General features: G+C 42.0%; 1 protein-coding gene across 1 annotated transcript in view; it reads right to left on the bottom strand.

Annotated features, from left to right (window-relative positions):
* Positions 1 to 15,382, bottom strand: part of ALG13 (ALG13 UDP-N-acetylglucosaminyltransferase subunit) — a 145,693-nt gene that overhangs the window by 109,474 nt on the left and 20,837 nt on the right. Inside the window, exons 7-8 of the mRNA XM_073642375.1 lie at positions 14,662 to 14,857; positions 12,725 to 12,808 (exon numbers count right to left, since the gene is read on the bottom strand). Of these exons, the coding sequence (XP_073498476.1) occupies positions 12,725 to 12,808; positions 14,662 to 14,857 (280 nt within the window). The remainder of the gene's footprint in view (positions 1 to 12,724; positions 12,809 to 14,661; positions 14,858 to 15,382) is intronic.

Genomic DNA, 15,382 nt, shown 5'->3' with positions numbered 1-15,382 from the left:
AAATTAATTATTTTTTCTATAAAATAGCTTTCATTGTGTAAAAGCGGCAAAACAAAGATATAAATGTGGCATCGCTGTAATCACACCGATCCGAAGAATAAATCTGCCTTATCAATTTTACCACACACGGAACAGCATAACAAAATCCCCAAAAAACAAATTTCTGAATTGCTGGATTTGTTAATTCGGCCTCCCAAAAAACATAATAGAAAGCGATCAAAAAAATGTCACGTGCCCGAAAATGGTACCAATAAATAAGTCAACTCGTCCCGCAAAAAACAAGCCCTTACATGACTGTCAGACAAAATATAGAAAAATTATAGCTCTCAAAATATGGCGATGCAAAAACTTGTTTTTGCAATAAAAAGCGTCTTTTAGTGTGTGACCGCTGTCAATCATGAAAACCTGATATAAAACTGGTATAGCTGTAGTCGCACCGACCCGAAGAATAAAGTCGTCTAATCACTTATACCGCACGAGGAAAGGCGTAAAAAAAATATATAAAACCAATTCTTCACATGCTGTTGATTGGTTCTTTGTGCCTCCCAAAGATTGAAGTAAGGCTCTGCTCATATTTATCCGGCGCTCTGGTGGAAGATTCCCTGTAATGAGGCAGATGGGAGGCACTGTGGAAGCCATCTGGCCTATGATCCCACTGTGTTAGTCTTTTTATTTTTTTATTAGGCGTGCATAAAAGTGCCGTCGGACACAGTTCTGTGCACTTCTGAAAAGGATGACGCTGAACAGAGGCCAGACGGCGTCCAGACTAACTCTGCTGCCTCATTATAGTCACAAATGGCACTTAAGGAGATCCACATCAATGGGAAATTTATTAGAGACACATAGGTCAATATAAAAAACCCATGAAAGTAAATTGTATACTGTGAGGACACAATAAATGTCAGACCAAAGTGACCGACTATACCTGGTTGTTGGGTCCAAATGGAGGGATCACGGCTCAGCCCTCCATTTGGACCCAACAACCAGGTATAGTCGGTCACTTTGGCTTCCTTCTCTGCTATTTTGCATGAATACTATCCCTTCATAACAGCATATCCACATGGGAGGATAGATATTAACTACATATATTATAGTAGGTTGTGCATGGTGCCTGGTGACCCCACTACTTATTCACTTGCCTAAAGTACTTTTTATGCACCAATGGTACTATTATTATATTTAGTGTCACCACATGTATCATTATGCACCAAGCATTGCCATCTATATTACAATTAGACCGACTCGGATATACTCATTGGTATTGTCATACACCGTTCTATTTTGGGATACAAATGGATTATGTCTATTGTAACCATTTTTATTGTGATCTAATTTGATCATGTCTATTAACCACATTGATGTTGTATGCACATTCTTGTGATCGCGGACAATCTTGTCTTTGTATTACCACTATGACCATTCGGTTAATAAAGGTCTTTTATATATAGCCAATGTTTCATTGATTTTTGGACCCGACATTCGGTGGTTCTCCTCTCCTTTTGTGCCTCATTATAGTCAATGGATCCCTTGGGGATTTCATCTAAATCACATCACTCTGAGATTTAGATGGAAACCCCGATATAAGTGCTTGGCATAGAGCGCAGCAAAAATATAATCCAAAATGTTAAGTAAAATGTTTCCAATTAAAGCTTCAACTCCATTCACAAAAAAAGCCCCCACTCAGGTCTGGCATCTGTTAACAATAATATAGGGGCTTCCACATTACTGGTAGCACAAAGGCTCTGGAAAAACTAAATGGCTCCTCACCCTCCAAAAGAAATCCAGCAAATTCTGCGCTCCCAAATCCAAATGTCCCCTCCATTCTGCGCTCCAGTGTGTGTGCGTCTAAACCGCAGTTAACATCCACATGTTTGGCATTTCTGTAGCAATTATAGACTGCCTAATTTATGGGTGCATGTCTCCAGAAGCACGAGCTGGGCATAATGTACTGGTCACTACAACGGCAGTTTGCAATCTTCACTTAGCAACATCCACTGCTGCTTGTTTCTGGAAAACACCCATGGAGTCAAAATAGTCACTACACCTGTAGATAAATTCACAAAGGGGTATAATTTCCAAAATGGGGTCACTTGAGGGGGATTCTCCTCTTCTAGCATGTAGGGTCTCTGTATATCAAGTCCTATTCTAGGAAAATCTGCGCTCGAGGAGGCAAAAAGAGCACCGTCCCTCCAGATTCTCGCTCTGTGGCTAAACAGTACTGTACAGCCACATATGGGGTACTTCTACATTCAGCAGAAATTGTGGCTCAAATTTTGGTGCCATTTTTACCAATTTCCCAGTGTGAAAATGTAAAATCTGGGGCTAAAACAACATTTTCGTGGTACAAATGTAATTATTTTTTCTTCACTGCCCAATGGTATAAAATTATGTGACACCTGTGGTGTCAATATGATCACTGCACCCCTAGATTAATTCATTGAGAGTTGTAGTTTGTAAAATGGGATCACTTACGGGATGGGGGGGGGGGGTTCTACTGATATGGCACCTCAGGGGCTCTACCAATGTGACATGGCACCCTCAAAGCAGTCCAACAAAATCTGAACTCCAATATGGCGCTTCTTCCCTTCTGTGCTTTGCACTATGCCTCAAAAGTAGTTTTTTTTTTTAACAATCAAATTTTTATTACATTTTTTCAACATAACATAGGAGAAGGGTATCAGGTACATCACATGTGACACTTAGAGTATAATAAAGCATCTGAGAGAAAATATCAAGAAACTTCTAGATTCATGAACCTGGGGAACAAGAGAGGAAGGGCGGCAGAACATACGCCAACCTCTCAGCAGGGGAGGAGGGAAGGGAAGGGAAAAAACAGAAAGGGTATATTCTCCAAAATAAATACAGTCAGAACTAGTGTCCATGGAAAAGCAAAATATGGTATACCGGTAACAGTGAACAAATCACACCTAAGATTTTTGGCCATGAAAAAGTGCTTTAACTTCCAGCCATGCGCACCACCGTTGTTGGGTCTTGTCTTTTTTCGAAGCGTCCCATGACAGAATCATTTCATGAGAGTTATACGAGTCCATTCTCCACCAGATGTCATCCGTTGATGGGGCAGATTGGGATTTCCACTTGGAAGCAAGAGCTTGTCTGGCCGAAGTTAATACAAAAGAACAGAGCCATCTGCTCTTGTACGGGAGGTCGGTAATGCCTATGTTCAGTAGGGTCAATGCTGGATTCATTGGGACGTCATTTCCCGCACAGGATGATAATATCTTAAATACATCTTTCCAAAAGCTATTTAGATTAGGACATGACCACCAAGAGTGGTGAACCTATTCCTCCACATTTTTTCCAGCATAAGGGAGATGTTCCCTGAGATAGGTGAGCTATACGGTTTGGTGGTAAATACAAACGGAGTTGGATTTTTTTTGCAATTTCTAGGTGGTTTATGCATGATGAACTTTTAAGGGGCCATGATAAGACTAATTGCCATTGGTCAAGAGTAAACGAAGTGCCCAAATCCGATTCCCATTTAACCATGTACGGGAGCTTAGTATTATTAGAGGGAGAATTGAGAAAGTTATATGCTACCGAAACACCCCTGGAGAATCCTTTCTTCCCCAAAATAAAGTGTTGTATTGTGGATGGAGCTAGCCGTGGCACAATTGTTGGAGAAGAAGATAGAAAGCTCTTCAGTTGAACATAGGAAAAGTGAAGATTACCGGGGAGTTGATATATGGAGGATAATTCGTCAAACGTTTTGATAGAACTAGCTGAAAACATGGATTGTAAATTAGGAATGCCGTAATCTTACCAACGGCGGAAGTGGGAGAATGGGATCACCAAATCTATGCTCTTAAGCGAGATATATTTCAACGGATTGTGTATAATCTTTTTAAAAATCATCTCTCTCCACATTTTAAGAGCATGTGTCATTGTAGGGAAGGAGCAAGATTGAGACTTCGGGAGCAGAAATTCCGCTTCCAACATGAGTCTAGTGGAATGAAATTTGGTATCCGATTTTTCCATTTGAACCCAAGAGAGATTGATGCTCTTTGAGAGTGGTGGGACACTAAGTCCAATCGTGCATGCTTTATAGCAAAGGTGGATATTCGGTAGTCCCAAACCTCCCTCTCCCAATTTATAAAACAGCAAGGAGCTCTGGAATCTGGATTTTTTGCCACCCCAAATAAAACGAAGTAGTAGAGTTTGGATTTCATCAAGTAGTTTTTTGTTTGTATACGGGCCATCCATGAGAGTTCTAAGGTGCTCAAGTCTTTTGAGCTCAGGCTTGATAGAATTTAGTAGCTCTGAAATATTTTTAGTGACTAAATTTTTTGAGGGGGAGATTAGGTGAATTCCTAGGTAGATAATAGAGCTTTTAGCCCAAGTAAATGGCAGAGATTTTTTTAAATTGGAAATTAATCCTGGGGGACAATCAATTGGAAGGGCCATTGATTTCGCGGAGTTCAATTTGTAAAGGGATACTTCTGAGAACTGAGAAAGAATGGATAGCAGTGCTCGGAGGGAAGTTTCTTGATGTGTTACAGAGATAATTAAATCATCTGCATACAGACCAACTTGGTGAGCCACGGACCCTATTTTTATTCCAAAGATATCTTTACAAGTACGAATCTCTTGCGCCAAGGGTTTCATTACCAATGCAAAAAATTGCAGGCGACAACGGGCACCCCTGGCGGGTTCCATTCGAGATATGAAACTGGTCTGAGCTAAAGCCTGCTGCTAATACCTTCGCACTCGGGGAGGAGTGTAATGCCATTATATCCTTCTGTATGTGTCCAATTAACCCGAATTTAGTCAAGACTGCTTGACTGTGTACTCGATCAAACGCTTTTTCTTCGTCTAACGAAACTAGCAGACTGGGGACCCCAGATTTTTCTGCTCTGTGGATCAGGTTTAGAACCCGTCGAGTGGCGTCTCTGATTTGCCTCCCCGGCACAAAACCCATTTGATCTGGCGCTACCAGCTGAGGAAGGACCGTATTAATTCTTTGAGCTAGGATCTTAGAATACAATTTAAGATCACAGTTCAGTAGTGAAATAGGTCGAAAATTCTCAGGTTTATTTGGGGGTTTGCCTGGTTTTGGGAGGGTAACAATAGTTGCTTCCAAGAATAATGGGTTGATTTTACCCTTGCTTCTCCAGTGTAAAAATAGACGCTGCAAGTATGGGGATAACTGCTCCGAAAGCAGTTTATAAAATTCATTAGCAAAGCCATCTGGCCCTGGGGTAGAGTGTAGTTTAGATGCTTTAATTGCACTTTTTATTTCACTAACCTGTATAGACGAATTCAAAGATTCAAGTTGGGATTGGGAGATTTTCAGTAAGTCTATAGATTTAAGAAATTGTTCTATATGTGGAGTCGAGGGATGATGGATGGTATGGTCAGTGTTCAGATTATACAGATGAGAATAATAGTCCGCAAATGCATTGGCAATCTCTATTGGGTCATAAATTTTATCCCCGTTAGGCTGGAGCAAATGGTCAATCCTCCCCTTAGCAGTCAGTTTTTTCACTCTACGGGCCAGTACAGCGCTTGCTCTATCACCTGAAGCATAGTATTTTGCTTTAACCCGCTTTAGATTATGTTCATAGTTGAATAATAAGTTTCTGAAGGTCAATTCTACTCTCCAGCAAAGCATTATTAACTGCCGGGGACTTGTTTTGTTTTTGGTTGATCTCCAAAATTTTAATTTTATTTATGACCGATTGCACTTTGCACTCTCTGCGTCTCTTTTCTCGTGAAGCCAATTTTATACATAGACCTCTCATAAATGCTTTTTGCGATAACCATAAAGTCTCATCGGAAACTTCTCCATTGTCATTAATTTCGAAAAAATGTTTCAGTTCATTTGAGAGATATTCCCTATTAGAAGTAGATTTTAAAAGAAAAGTATTCAAACGCAAGGTAAATGCAGAGGGTGGAGCGCCGCCATCAACGAGTCTCAAAAGTAGTTTTTGACCTCATACGGGGCACCTGCATACTCAAGAGAAATTGCACTACAAATTTTGGGGTCCATTTTCTCCTGTTAGGCTTGTGAAAATGCAAAACTGTGCTAAAAAACATTGCGGGAAAAAAAAAAAAAAAATTTTTATTTTCACGGCTCAATGTTATAAACTTCTGTAAAGCACTTGGGGGTTCAAAGTGCTCACCACACATCTAGATAAGTTCCCTGAGGTGTCTAGCTTCCAAAATGGTGTCACTTGTGGGGGGTTTCCACTGTTTAGGCACATCAGAGGCTCTCCAAACGCAACATAGCGTCCACTAATTATTCCAGCAAATTTTACATTCAAAAAGTCAAATGGCGCTCCTTCCCTTCCGAGCCCTGCCATGCGCCCAGGCAGTGTTTTTTCCTCACATATGGTGTATCGGCTTACTCAGGAGAAATTGAACAATGGTATGGGGCAATTTCTCTTGTTACGCTTATGAAAATGCAAAATTTTCATAAGAGTAACATTTTTGTGGGAAAAAATGTGAACATTTTATTTTTACGGCTCAATGTTATAAACTTCTGTGAAGCACCTGGGAGTTCAATGTGCTCACCACACATCTAGATAAGTTCCCTGAGGGGTCTAGATTCCAAAATGGTGTCACTTGTGGGGGGGGGTTCCACCGTTTAGGCACAACAGCGGACCTCGAAACAGGACATGGCGTCCATTAAAGGGGTTGTACACTACTTTATATTAGCCCCCCAATGTATCCCCCTAGGGCCCCTAAGACTTTTTGTAAATACTTACGTTGCAGATACTGCCTGTGAGAGGTGCCATCACTGGCCGCTCACAGGCATCACGTGACCCTAGGCTGCAGCCGGCTCGGACAACCGCTGATGTCCGAACAAGTGCTGGCAGCAACCGGTGGTCTCTCTTTCGCGTTCCAGGTGGATGCCAGGCTGTGGGTGGGATTACCCCCTGCGTCACACCCGGCATCCACCATGCGCTCTGCTTCTCCCCATTCATTGGGAAAGCGCGCGTTGGATGCTGGGTGTGACGCAGGGGGTAACCCCGCTCACAATCGAGCAGCCACTGCGGGGACCCCAGTGCTGAGTCACGCCTCACTTGTCGTGACGTCAGCGCTGGGTCACGTGATGCCTGTGAGCGGCCACCGATAGCGCCGCTCACAGACATCATCAGTAACATATGGTATTTCCCCTTAGGGGCCCCAGGGGAATACATTGGTGGGCTAATATAAAGTAGTGAAAAACTTATTCAATTATGCCAGCAAATTTTACATTCAAAAAGTCAAATGGCGCTCATTCCCTTCCGAACCCTGCCTTACACCCAAACAGTGGTTTTCCCCCACATATTGGGTATTGGTGTCCTCAAGAGAATCTGCACAACAAATTTTCGGGTCCATTTTCTCCTGTTACTCTTGTGAAAGAAAAAAAATTGGGTCTAAAGTAACATTTTTGTAAAAAAGTTAAATGTTTATTTTTTCCTTCCACATTCCAAAAATTCCTGTGAAGCACCTGATGGGTTAATAAATTTCTTGAATATGGTTTTGAGCACCTTGAAGGGTACAGTTTTTGGAATGGTGTCACTTTTGGGTATTTTCTGTTATATAGACCCGTCAAAGTCACTGCAAATGTGATTGTGGTCCCTAAAAAAAAATTGTTTTGTAAATTTTGTTGGAAAAATGAGAAATCGCTGGTCAACTTTTAACCCTTATAACTTCCTAAAGAAAAAAAAAATTGGCTCCAAAATTGTGCTGATGCAAAGTAGACACGTGGGAAATGTTATTTATTAACTATTTTGTGTGACATCTCTCTCTCATTTAAGGGCATAAAGATTAAAATTTTGAAATATGCAAAATTTTTACCAAATGTTCGATTTTTTCACAAAAACGCAAGTGATATCGAAGAAATTTTACCACTATCATGAAGTACAATATGTCATGAAAAAACAATCTCAGAATCAGTGGGATCCGTTGAAGCATTCTAGAGCTATTACCTCAAACTGACAATGGTCAGAATTCAAAAAATTGGCCTGGTCAGGAAGGTGAAAACAGGCTTCGGGGTGAAGGGGTTAATGCCGTTCACAGTGTAGGATGAATAATATAGTTTTAGATTAAGTTCCCACTTTTTGTTGAGTTTGATTGCTACGCAAAAAAACGCAGCGTCTTATAAATCCAGCAAAGTGGATGAGATTTATAGAAATCTCATGCACACTTTCTTTTTTAACACTGCATAAACTGACTTGCAGTTTGTTTTTGAAATCCGCAACATGTTAATTTCTCTTGCGAGTACGCAGAGTTTTGTGTTGATTTTACTCAAACAACTGCGTTAAATGCTTAACATCTTTCCAACCCTTGCCGTAGTAGTACGCACATTTGCGTACTGCCCGTTCAGTGAGGGCTGCTGCGCTGAGCCCTCACTGAACCGAGCACATGTCAGCTGATTCTTACAGCTGACATGTGCCCGCAACAGCCGTATTGCTGTAAGCAAAGTGCACCTAAGAGGCCGGTTTACACCACGCTATTTTCCAGGATCCCACGGAAACGCTGTGGATTCTACCACATAGCTCCTTTGAAGCCCCTGATGTAAACCCCGGTGGGGTTGAAACGTTGGGCACCTGTTTGAGCTACCTCTAACTTGGAGAATCTAATAAAGCATCCACCTGTTTGAAACACAGGGCACCTGTTTGAGCTACCTCTAACTTGGAGAATCTAATAAAGCATCCACCTGTTTGAAACACATCAATTGACTCTCCATCATTATTCGAGTGCCAGAACCTTAGTTGATATTATTCTAGTCAGGAGGGTCTGGCTATGGATGGTGGGGTGTGTTGAGGGAGTGACAGGAGCCGCCTGCTGCAGCTAACACAGTGCACACTACTAAAGAAAATTAAATATTCTCTGCTCCCACGCCCATAGGCGTGTGGAGAACTGAATATTCATTCTCCTTAATAGCACCTACAGTGTCAGCCGCAGCCACCTGTTTCCTACAGCTTCTGGGCGATCACGTGTGCCCGCTACTAAAGAGAATGAATATTCACTACTCCCCACTGACATGGGCGTGGGGAGTAGTGAATATTCTATCTCTTTAGTAGCGGGCACACGTAATAGCCAAGATGCTGCAGGAGTGGCAGCTGCGGCTGACACGGTGCGTGCTATTAATTTACAAGGCTATAGTCTGTTCAGAAATGACTGTACAAACAAGCGAGGGGGGGGGTGTTTATATTTAAAATGATCCTTAAAACCCATCTTGCGTGAGAATATATGTGAATCTAATGAAAATGTAGAGTCGCTGTGGGTGGAGATAAGGGGAGGGAGAAAAAATAATAAGTTACTGATAGGGGTTTGTTATAAGTCTCCAAAAATAATGGAAGCAGCGGAGAATATCCGCATAAAGCAAATAGATGAAGCAGAGACTCAAGGAGAAGTCATTATTATGGGGGACTTCAACTACCCTGAAATACATTGGGGGACAGAAACCTGTAGTTCAAGCAAATGTAACTTCAACTGGTTCAGGACCCAACAAGAAGGGGGGCACTGCTAGACCTAATATTAACCAACAGGCCAGACTGAATATCAAATATACGAGTTGGGGGTCACTTGGATAATAGTGATCACAAAATAATAAGTTTTCATGTAACCTTTAATAAGATGTGTAGTAGAGGGGTTACAAGGACACTAAACTTCAGGAAGGCAAATTTCCAACGGTTGAGAGATGATCTTAGTGCAATAAACTGGGACGATATCCTGAGACATAAAGCTACAGAAAGCAAATGGGAGCACCCTGAACAGGCCCTGTGCACAATATATACCCTATGGAAATAAACATGCTCGAAATAGGAGGAAACCACTATGGCTAAATAGAGCTGTAAGGGGCGCAATAAGTGACAAAAAGAAAGCATTTAGAGAACTAAAGCAAGTAGGTAATGATGAGGCATTAAATAAATACAGATTATTAAATAAATTCTGTAAAAAACAAATCAAGGCAGCAAAGATTGAGGCAGAGAGAATCATTGCCAGAGAAAGTAAAAATAATCCCAAAATATTCTTTAACTACATAAATAGTAAACTAAAAAATGATAGTGTTGGCCCCCTTAAAAAATAGTCTGGGTGAAATGGTGGATGAGGATGAGGAAAAAGCCAATATGCTAAATGATTTTTTTTCAACCGTATTTACACAAGAAAATCGCATGACAGAAAACATGATTAGTGATGACAAAAATTCTCCATTAAATGTCACTTGCTTAACCCAGCAGGAAGTACGGCGGCGTCTAAAAATCACTAAAGTTGACAAATCCCCGGGCCCAGATGGGATACATCCGTGAGTACTGCAGGAATTAAGTAACATCATAGATAGACCATTATTTTTAATTTTTAAAGATTCCATAATAACAGGGTCTGTACCACACGACTGGCGTATAGCAAATGTGGTGCCAATATTCAAAAAGGGGACAAAAACCGAACTTATAGGCCAGTAAACTGTGGGTAAAATCCTGGAGGGTTTCCTAAGAGATGCTATACTAGAGTATCTGAAGAAGAATAACCTCATGACCAATATCAACATGGGTTTACGAGGAACCGTTCCTGTCAAACTAATCTGATCAGCTTTTCTGAGGAGGCAAGTTCCGGACTAGATCAAGGAAACCAGGAAATGCAGTGGATGTGGTGTATATGGACTTTTCAAAAGCTTTTGACATGGTTCCACACAAAAGGTTGATGTTACATAAAATGAGAACAATGGGGATAGGGGAAAATATATGTAAGTGGGTTAAGAACTGGCTCAGTGATAGGAAACAAAGGGTGGTTAATGGAACACACTCAGACTGGGTCACAGTTAACAGTGGGGTACCACAGGGGTCAGTATTGGGTCCCCTTCTTTTTAATATATTTATTAATGACCTTGTAGGGGGGATACAGAGTAATATTTCAATATTTGCAGATGACACTAAACTCTGCAGGGTAATCAATAGGAGGACAATTTTATATTACCGGAGGATCTATGTAAACTAGAAGCTTGGGCTGATAAATGGCAAATGAGCTTTAATGGGGATAAATGTAAGGTAATGCACTTGGGCAGAGGAAATAAAATGTATAATTATTTGCTTAATTGTAAAACACTGGGCAAAACTAACTGAAAAAGACCTGGGTGTATTGGTGGACGACAAGCTCACGTTTGGTGGCCAGTGTCAGGCAGCTGCTGCAAAGGAAAATAATGGGATGCATTAAAAGAGGCATAGATGCTCACGAGGAGAACATAATTTTACCTCTATACAAGTCACTAGTGCGACCACACTTAGAATACTGTGTACAGTTCTGGTCTCCAGTGTATAAGAAAGACATAGCTGAACTAGAGAGGGTGCAGAGAAGAGCGACCAAGGTTATTAGAGGACTGGGGGGTCTGCAATACCAAGACAGGTTATTACACTTGGGGTTATTTAGTTTGGAAAAACGAAGGCTTAGGGGTGATCTTATTACTATGTACAAGTATATGAGGGGACAGTACAAAGACCTTTCTACAGATCTTTTTACTCTGAGGCCTGAGACGGGGACAAGGGGGCATCTTCTACGTCTGGAGGAAAGAAGGTTTAATCATAATCACAGACGGGGATTCTTTACTGTAAGAGCAGTGAGACTATGGAACTCTTTGCCGCCTGATGTAATGAGTGATTCACTACTAAAATTTAAGAAGGGCATGGATGCCTTTCTTGAAAAGTATAATATTACAGGTTATATATACTAGATTCCTTGATAGGGCGTTGATCGAGGGAACTAGTCTGATTGTCGTATGGAGTCAGGAAGGATTTTTTTTCCCCCAATGTGGAGCTTAGTATTTGCCACATGGTTTTTTTTTGCCTTCCTCTGGATCAACATATTAGGCTATGGGTTGACCTAGATGGACTTAGTCTTCCTTCAACCTTAAAAACTATGTTACTATGTATTAAGGAGAATGAATATTCACTACTCTCCACGGACATAGCAGGGCATGGGTAGCAGTGAATCTTCCGGCAGGTGAACCTAGAGTGTGAGGGGGCATGGCAGGGACGTCATGCACTGCTCACACGCTGAGATCAGCTGCTGGCAGCAGAACAGGACGCAGCACTGGAGCAGAGGGGAGGTGAGTAGAATCTTGTATTTTTTTTGTGTGTGGGGAGTGCAGTGCATACCAGGATGGGGGGTGGGGGAAGCCATGCATACCAGGATGGGGGACATTAAACCTATAACAGTAAGCAGCAGACCCCCTTTCCCCAGAACAGTGCATCATGCCCATAATTTTTGCTTCAATTTTCTTTTTATATTTTCCTCCTCTAAAACCTAGGTGCATCTTATAGTTCGAAAAATATGGTATATTGAATTGTAGAAGACTGTACAAACCATAGCAAGTTGTAACGTTACAGAGCAGGGATGCCATTACGGAGACACCTAGCACATATAAAACACCGATGCTCTGCTGACTCAGTAACTGTTCAAACCACCACCGCTGGCATTAACATCAAAAACAGTGCACCAGGAGCTTCATGCCATGGCTGAGCAGCTGCATCTAATCCTCACATCACCAACAAATACAAAGCATAGGATGACGTGGTATAAGACACAGTGATAGAGTTCGGAGCAGTGATTGTAATCGGTAAATGCACTGCTCTGATGACTGGAACCAAGCTTCTCCAGTAAGCCAGGTACACGGGATTTAATCACTACTTACTTGCAGATTAATGCTCTATCTGCATGTAACAGCGTTTCTCGACGCGACAGGCTACCTTTAATTGCAGATTGTTAAAATAGAACTTACAGAGTCAAAGAGCCTTTCATTCTTCCTCATGTATGACACGCATATCTTCCTTATTTCATGGTGGTGAATCTGACAGTAGAAAAGCTGAAAAATACACCAATAATAGACTGGCATAAAGTAGAAAGATGCTATTACAGTACATGCAGGTTACAAAACAAACTAGTGGCCGTTTCACGCTTCTAAGGGTCCAGGACCTGTGGAAGCATGAAACAGTCTCCGTCCATCTCTCTTCCACACACCCCCTTGTACACCGCATGGATGTCCTGTTTTTTTGATTAAAGGACTTTTATTAATTTCCAGGATGTGGTGAGTGCTGCTTTTCTTTCTCTATGTGGACACATTGACTTACTTTAGCTGAGCACCACTGTTTAAGCTCCAAATATAGGGAGGCTCATGAATGGCACAGGTGAGCTGGTGTCTGTTTAGCTTCATCTACAAGTCGGTACAAAACAACCTAGACCTAGTATATAACTCATTGGGAGAGATTTAAAGAGGTAATCCAGCTTTGCACATCTGTATAGGGAGGTGATCTGGGTCAGTGATGTCACATCTATAGATATCTGCTGGCTGGTGTGCATGAAAAGCAAGTATTGCGCATCTGTCCTGGTATCTGCTGGCCATGCCTGCGGATGTGTGTCGTCAACTTTCATACCCCAGCTAACCTCCCGATACAGAAGGGATCGGAGATGGATTACTCCTTTAAAAATAATATGCTGGCATTTAGGAATTATCAAAACGTGTGAAATGCCTGGTTCTCATCTTATCACTGCTGTACATGTGCACAATTTTTGGTGTACACAAGGTTGTTTTATCAAGGAAACAACTTTCAGGAATAATCTCAGACTTCACTTCTCTAAGTGTGTGTCTAGCACTGATCACATCTATACAGGCAGGTAAGTGGCACCAAAGTCATTCAGTTTATGAATACTTCTACTTTTCCTCTTCATTAAAGTAGAACAAGGCAACGATACCTGCCAATCACACATGCATCCCACCAGTACGTGTAGACGGCGCAGTGTCATTGGTGCAGCACACGTGCGTGTATGGATAGAGATATATATATTATATATTAATTTATCTATAAAATGTATTTTTTTTATTTTTGCACTTGTTAAAAAGAAAAACAAATTTGACCAAACTGAAATGCCTTGAGACCACCAATCCCCCCCCCCCCCAAAAAAAAAAAAATAATAATTGGTGCAAAGCAATTCACATGACCCAGTAAAACGGACATGTCAGTAACTTGTGGTCGACGCACATATGCCTTCAGCAGGGCTGCTTCTTGCCTGACAGCATCCACACTTTTTTGATTAGCTGGCCTGACAAGATGTCATTGTTCCCACATGAAATATATTGACATTGTGCCAGGCTGGCTAATCAAAAGAGGAGGTGTAGATGCTAGAAGGCGGTTCTTAGGGCTCCTGTCCAGCGATCACACACACACTACTAACATGGTCCGGCTCCTGCAAATCAATTCACAATAACTCTGCTGTGCAGCCTGTTGTAACAATGCAAAAATGCAACTCCTCCAACCGCAGACCTCCCCTTGCATGTCTGTAGGGAAAAAAAATATATAAAGAGAAAAATAAAAAAAAAACACCTATGACTTAACTGATAAAAGGAGGTCTATCCAAGATCTAACCATTATAAATGGCAAAATGGCCAAGTTTATGGGGGAAAAAAAATTATATATGTCTATATTTTATTTGGGCTGTTTCAGCAGCTTTTGTTAGGACTTTGAAAAGTTTGGACTCTGGCAGAAATCAGTATAATGTGTGAGAAGTTCATGGACTTTCCAGAAGATGTTCATATGTAATGCAAAAGTTCTAAAAGGGGCTCCTGCACAATGCAAAGGCTCCAGAAGGGGCTGGTACATGATGCAATCTGCATTTACCTCACAGGACACCACTACATGCTGGACGGGCTTCCCCCATTACCTGCTCGGACACCGCTCTGAAGAGGCAGGACGCGTCCTTGGCTGTTAGTTTTCTGTACAGCCCGAGGCTCCCCAGATACTCGTCCATGGTCACCTCATTGAGGGACTTCTGGCCGAAATACTTCTTCCAGCCCTTGTGCATGGCTGCAGCCGTGTGTCGGGGCCTCACCTCTCTCGGTGCGTGCAGGGCGCAGACCCTTTATACCCTCAGGTCGCGGAGCCAGTGCGCCCGCCGGCTGCTCAGCGCAGGACTCACCGCACGCTACAATGTCTCAGTGCAGCAGCGTCAAACCGGAACCGGCCACGTTATACTTCCTAATAAAGAGCAAAATAGCAGGGTGGGGGGGGGAAAGTAACCCTTTAGCCTTCCCCTCCCATGCTGTAATCATGGCCACCTACAGACAGCAGTGTGAGGGATGCAACAAGCAATGAAGGAACAGCAGGAATTCACTGAGAATATCCTGAGAATTCTGTGACTGAAAATTATCAAACCAGGGCTCTAGATAAGTGGGATGATGTACAGAGTCCCTGGGATGAGGCCAGCACTTAATTTTCCACTGTGCGCGCCACATCCCTCAGCAATAAAATACGGCGCATCGTGCTGAATATAGCACCGCAGATTTTTGCAGCTTGGGGCTTTGCGGCAAGTGAGACTATCATAGAAATCCTGTGCAAAAAAGTGCTGTTTTCAATGGAACATTTTCCAAACTTTTGAAAATTAA

Source organism: Phyllobates terribilis, unplaced genomic scaffold, assembly GCF_046119375.1.
Source record: "Phyllobates terribilis strain yellow unplaced genomic scaffold, ASM4611937v1 Scaffold_7__3_contigs__length_470593459, whole genome shotgun sequence".
NCBI classification, from domain to species: domain Eukaryota; kingdom Metazoa; phylum Chordata; class Amphibia; order Anura; family Dendrobatidae; genus Phyllobates; species Phyllobates terribilis.
This window is presented reverse-complemented; position numbering and strand designations above follow the sequence as displayed.